The 6279-nt window shown below is 52.5% G+C and overlaps 1 protein-coding gene across 1 annotated transcript in view; it reads right to left on the reverse strand.

Annotated features, from left to right (window-relative positions):
- Positions 1-398: 398 nt before the first annotated feature.
- Positions 399-6279, reverse strand: part of SRMS (src-related kinase lacking C-terminal regulatory tyrosine and N-terminal myristylation sites) — a 7964-nt gene continuing 2083 nt past the window's right edge. Inside the window, exons 2-8 of the mRNA XM_005422160.2 lie at positions 5344-5465; positions 4318-4484; positions 3314-3452; positions 2678-2836; positions 1601-1782; positions 1297-1453; positions 399-991 (exon numbers count right to left, since the gene is read on the reverse strand). Of these exons, the coding sequence (XP_005422217.1) occupies positions 798-991; positions 1297-1453; positions 1601-1782; positions 2678-2836; positions 3314-3452; positions 4318-4484; positions 5344-5465 (1120 nt within the window). The 3' untranslated portion in view covers positions 399-797. The remainder of the gene's footprint in view (positions 992-1296; positions 1454-1600; positions 1783-2677; positions 2837-3313; positions 3453-4317; positions 4485-5343; positions 5466-6279) is intronic.

Below are 6279 nucleotides of genomic sequence, written 5' to 3' on the forward strand. Positions count from 1 at the left end.
AGCCCAGTCAGGAGCTGACCCTGCAGAGTCCCTGGGGCATGTGGGGCTGCTGCCAGGGAAAGGGGTGGCAGAGGCACACAGGGTGAATAGAGTCCAAAGAGAGACAAGAATGGTTTATCTGTGGTTGCAAGAGTGGAGCTGGTTGCAATTCAACGCTTTCTTGGACCTATCCTTGGTGGGCTCCTTGAACCCATCCCTGGAAGTGTTCACACCCAGGTTGGACAGGGCTTGGAGCAACCTGCTCTAGTGGAAGGTGTCCCTGTCCATGCCAGGGGGGTGGGAACAAGAGGACCTTTAGGGCCCTTCCAACCCAAGCCATTCCATGATTCCTGGGAGGGAGTGGAGCAGTGTGCTGAGGGAATAGCATCCAGCAATGCCCTGCAAGGATTCCTGTGGGTGGATGCACACACATTTATTGATAAATACACCGAACACACACTACAAGATAAATCAAGCAGAGCCACAACTGAACATGAACTGCAAACCTTCACGTTTTTGTGGGGAGCAGCAGGGCCTCCCACCCTGCTGAGTGAACAAAGATGTAAACTTTGAGTGATGCCTCCATGGGGCTTCTCCAAACCGTTACACAGCCAAGCGCCGGCAACGAGTCCTGCACAACTTGTTGCTTTCTGCCTTGGCCACCTCCCTGCACCCTGGCTGTGAGGGACCACAGGCTGTTTTCTTGGGGGATGTGCTTTCCTTGTAGCCCTGTCACAGGGCAAACCAGAAGGAAGGAACTTCTTGGCAAGAGCTGGCCTGGAGGGGCTTGTGCAGGAAGGATGGTGGGAAGGGGTCCCTCAGGACAGGGAGCTGAGCAGCCGCCTGTAGATGAAGCCCAGCTTCTCCCTCAGGGCCAGGAAGGTGGGACGCTCCTCTGTGTTGCCACTCCAGCACTCCAGCATGATGCTGTAGATCTCAGGAGGGCAGGGGCTGGGCCGGGGCAGGCGGTAGCCCCTGGTGATTTGCCGTACGGTTTCTTGGTTTGTCATTCCTGCAAGGAAGGAGATGGCCCTGAGTCTGATGTCCCCAAAGGATGCCCTGAATGTACACCTGTGGTGGCCAAGATGTCACTGGCGGTGCTGTGGTGTCCCTGTGCCAGAGGAGTGTTAGAAAAGAGGATCTGGGACATCCAGACCAGCTTCCTGCCCCCAGCTCCTGCAGCCACTCTGCAACCACTGAATATCCCTCTAAGCCATCCCTAAATGGACAATAAGCTGCTCATGCTCCAGGAGCTGCTTCCATATCCCTTAGGGAAAGGACAATATAGCATTTCATGGAGTGGGGCAGCAGCCCTACCTTCATAGGGGATCTGTCCATATGTGAAGACCTCGTAGAGCAGAATCCCATAGGACCAGACGTCGGACTTGAGGGAGTAGGTGCGGTAGTTGGCTGCCTCTGGGGCTGTCCACTTCACTGGGATCTTAGTGCTGCTGCTGGTGGAGTAAATGTCATCCTGAAAAGCAATGGCAGACAGGACGTGAGGGATGGGGTGAACAACACAGACACAGGTTTTGGGGATGGCAGGGATTGCTTCCATCATGGGACAGCTCTGTGAGCTCAAGTGGTGGCAGGGAGGGACCAGAGCATCCCCTGAGCTGACCTTGAGGAGCCGGGCAAGTCCGAAATCAGCGATTTTGCAGGTGAGTTCCTCTCCAACCAGGATGTTTCTGGCTGCCAGATCCCGGTGGACAATGTGCTTCTCCTCCAAGTACCTCATCCCATCCGCCACTTGGCAGGAGATGTTGAGCAGGTGGGAGGTGCCCAGGGACTTCCCCTCAGGACCTGTTAATCCAGACAATCCAAGCACTGGGGGCAATCTCCCAACACCTTTTTTGGTGTTTTGGTTTGGAAGGAGACCCTGTGCTGGTAGTGTGGGACATGAGGATGATGTAAAACCTCAAATTTGTGCTCCTGTCTAACCATCCTTGTTGTGCTGTGTGGGAAGTTCAGCACAGCCATGTGCTCCTCAGGCATGGGACAGGGGTGGGCTCTGAGGAGCAACAAGGTCACAGATATCCATGGCTTGTTCAAAGCCAAAGGTGACCTTCTGCCATGCAAACCTCCTCCCTGCAGGCCACTCAGCCTGTTGTACCTGTGAGCTCCAGCTCTGCTGCTGGAGCCCCAACCAGAAACAAAACCAGTGTGGGTGGGAGGAGAAGTATCCTGTAGAAAAACAGGTCTTGGTGGGAGCGGTTTGTTTGATTGTGCTGGGTCAGGAAAAGAAAGGCCAAGAAAATTAAACTGGGCGATGAGTGGTCCATGCCATGTTATGAGCTCTGCACACGCACAAACCCACGGGGGGGTTTGGCTGTTTCGTTCCTAAAGAGGGTGGAGTTGCCCAAACACAGCAGTGAGATTCTGTGCTCTGGCGGGAGCTGGCAGACCATGGGGAGGTGGGGGAGGGATGAAAGTCCCTACCAACGGGCTTGGGCTCCCAGGGGTTGATACAGACCCAGCCCACATGGACACCCAGAGGATCGTGGCAGACTTTGTGATTCCAAGACCATCTCCACCAATCCATCTGCACATGGATTACTCCGTGTTAACACTGGTCAAACAGGGCAGGAACCAGGCTGCCACTCTCTTAGGGTCCCCATTCAGATTCATAGGGCCCCTCTGAGGCACAGGAAGCAGCGACCCAGGATCCCCCATCCCGTGGGGCCGGCACAGCACTCACTGTTGAGGTAGCTGTGGAGGTTGCCCTTGCGCATGAGTTCGGTGATGATGTACACGGGCTCCTCCAGGGAGCACACGGCGTGCAGCTGGATCAGCTTCTCATGCCTCAGGCGCTTCAGGTTCTGAATCTCCTTGGTGAAGTCTTCTGCTTTCATGTCAGCTGTGGGACAAAGCCAACACAGCCCTTGTGAGCCACTTTCTCATGTAGACATTGGGAGCTCAGTGCCTCCAACTGGGATGAGGACCTTTTTACCTCCTCACAGCCTATCACTGGTCTCAAAGCTCAGGTCTGCACAACCTGTGTTTCAGAGCCAAAGAGATGTTTTCCACGGGGCTTTGGGTCTCATTTTCAGGTTCATAGTCCCATCAGGACTTCATGTATCACAAGCCCATTTGATTTGATGTGATGTCACTTGTCACACACCCAGTGGCTGGAGCCATTTTATAGGGATGTAGCTCAAGCTTAGGTTTGTGCACAGAAATATTCCAGTGGCTCCTCACCAGGTCCTTTTATCATGCAGTTCGCATGATAAAGGAGTCACAGTGGCCAAGAGGATGAGGAAATAAAGGAGGACCAATGATAATGACAGTGAACGAGAGACTCAGTTGTGCTGTTAACATCTGATTCTCCACATACCTTTAATGATCTTGATGGCCACTGGCACGGTGTTCCTCCACAGCCCTTCCCACACCTCTCCAAAGTAGCCCTCTCCCAGCTTCCTCCGCAGGGTGAACTCCCAGCGTGGGCGCTCCCAGCCATCCCTCTCGGGGGGAGTCTGTCAGATGGACAAGGAATGGCACACTCGGACCAGCCAGACAGCCAGGACCTGCTGCTGGAGCCTGCAGCAGCCCTTGGTGCTCACAGAGGAGCAGGACATGGTGCTTCACCAGCCAGGGCTGGGCCTGAGCACTGCCCTTCCCTCTGTGCTCACTGCAGGCACAGAACACATCCTCTGCATGAGCCCTGCTGGGACCCCAGGTGTGCAAGGGGGAGAGTTTGGAGACTACATAGAATACCAGGAGTTCAAGTCATGATTCACTCCTCATCAGACCTCAAAAGTGCCTTTTCTCCATCTCCACCAATAAATAAAAATGCATGAATTAATATTACTGCATGTTATGGCTGATTTAGACTTCAGTTCATTGAGCATTTCTTTTATTCCACACCTTTCAAATTCACTCTTGGATTATTCACATGGTTAATTGCTATTTCCAAGTCATAATCAGTAGATGGAATTCTAATCAGGAAATGAGCTGGCAATTTGGGATTAATACTGTAATTAGACTTATGAGCACTGCACTAATTGGTGTGAAAACTTTATAAAAGCCATAGGTTTTGTCTTATATTCTCAGGAAAAAATTGGAAGGGCAGGTATTTCCAGAATCTGTATTGAATGAGATTGTAACAACTTGGTTTCCAGTCTTTGAGATGGACAACAGATTTCAGAAAATTCTCAAAAATACATATAAATGCCTTAACGTGGCTGATCAAAGGCGATGCTGGCAGCTATACTAGAGGTGGGCTTTAAATTTAGTTAAACAAAGCTCAAAACCCGAAGGGACGGACTAATTCTTTCTAGTTTCCCTTGTTCCCCTATCCCGTTCCCAGCCCGGGGAGGGCTGAGCCGTGCCCGTACGCACCGCAGGGCTGCAGGGCTGCAGCAGGGGGCTCTGGATGACCTTCCAGTGCTCCGTGTAGAAGGCGAGGAGCTCCTCCATGTTGGGAAAGGGGTGTCCCTTCTGGATGTAGAGGCTGCCCCTGGGGCTCTTGCAGATTCGGAAGTGGCTGACCTTGGTGTGGTTGCGAACTGTGGGGAAGATTGGGGAAAACTCAACTGGTGCAGAGATCAGTCCCTCCCCACCTCCCTGCTGGCTCCACCCTCTCTCCTTTAAAGATTCCAAGTCTTCTAATAAAGTTAAAGCAACAAAACTCTCCCCTGGACTGCTTCATCCCACTCCCCACCTCCCTTCTGCTCCCACCTCCGGGCCCAGAGGACTCCTGGCCATTGTGGGTCAGGCTCCTTTGGACCACAGAGGTGATGCTTTATCATCAGGGGTAATTAATAGGCTTTATTGCCAGGCGTAATTCCACCATGGACTGCTCAGACAACATCAGAGCTGCTCAAAGAGGATAAACCAGGAGTGGCTGTGACTCTCACACTCAGGGACTGATGGTGGGATGCAGACTTTGCCATGAATTTTTCTAGGATTTCTTTCATGGGGATTAAAACAGATTGTAATGGCACTGCCTGGTCCAAAACCCCCTGAATTCAGATTTCAGTATGTGGGAGCAGCCCAGGCCCTGGTAATCTGGAGTGGCAGCATATTTTTAAACAACCCTCAGATGACAAAAGCTGCTGGAATGAAATCCTGGGAGTCAGTGCCACGAAACCATCATTAAGCTGCAGTGAAATGTTTATGGCTTTCATACCCCAGACAGGAGCCACGCACTTTCCTTTGCCACAGTGATTCAACAATCCATCCCTGCTCTGTAAACTTTCCCCTCGCTCTCAGAAAGCAGCCCATTCCCTTCAACAAGGTGCTGAAAAGTGCTTTAAAGTTTTTCTTGTTTTTAGCACATATTAAGCAAGCCATGAGCTGTTCCTAGGGAGCAGTCTGCTTCCTTTCCCTGTGCTAATTATATCTGGATAATTGCCACAAGGTCACCTGAGAGAGAGTATTCTCCCTTGCTGCTCTCGCTGTCCCGGACGAGGAAGGAGCCGTGCTGGTTGGGAGGCGAGAGGAGGAGCTGCTCCGCTTCATTTCGGCTGATCTTGCTGAAGTACCAGCTGGGGAGCAGAGCAGAGGGGTCACAGCAGGGCAGGGGGATGCTGCACTGATGGATCAACATTCATTTCAGGGGATTTTGCACCCTCTGAGCTGGGGAGGGGGAGCAGCTGCTGGGATCCCACTGTTTGCTCATTCCTGCAGCCACCAAGTGGCACGGTGGCTAGAACATGTCTCAAAACCTGTAGATGTGGCTGCCTGCACCAAAGCTGTTCCATTGGGTGGGCTTTACAGGCACTTGCTGCAGTTTATTGCAGCTCACTGCCGGCAGACCATTTCACAGAATCAGAGAATCCCAGAAAGGTTTGGGTTGGGAGGGACCTAAAACTCATCTCATTCAACCCTTCTGTCATGAGCAAGGACACCTTCCACTAGCCCAGGCTGCTCAAAGCCTCACCCAGCCTGGTACTGAACACTGCCAGGGATGGGGCATTTCCTCCACCAGTCTCTGGACACTGCTGTCCAGGTCTCAGCTCCATCCCAAGCCCTGAGGTGAGGTTTATACTCTTGGGCTGACGGCCTGTGGTAAATAAAGCACCAACCACCTGGTGCTGTGAGGAAGATGCTCTGGAGAGGTTATCCCTGTGTCCTGCCATGACACAGGGATATCTGCAGGCACAGGATCCCTTTGCACTTCTTGACCTGCAGCTCATGGGCAGAACCAGCTCTGACCCCATCAGCAAATGGCATCAATGGAAACATCTCTGGCAATTGCCTTTTGCTGCTCCAGCCGTGGCAGCACCCAGCCTGGGGAGGACCCAGCCAAGCCCCTTTTCTGTGTCACATCACTGAGATTCACCACTGAATTCCAGGAAG

Source organism: Geospiza fortis, unplaced genomic scaffold (genome assembly GCF_000277835.1).
Source record: "Geospiza fortis unplaced genomic scaffold, GeoFor_1.0 scaffold188, whole genome shotgun sequence".
Taxonomy (NCBI): Eukaryota; Metazoa; Chordata; class Aves; order Passeriformes; family Thraupidae; genus Geospiza; species Geospiza fortis.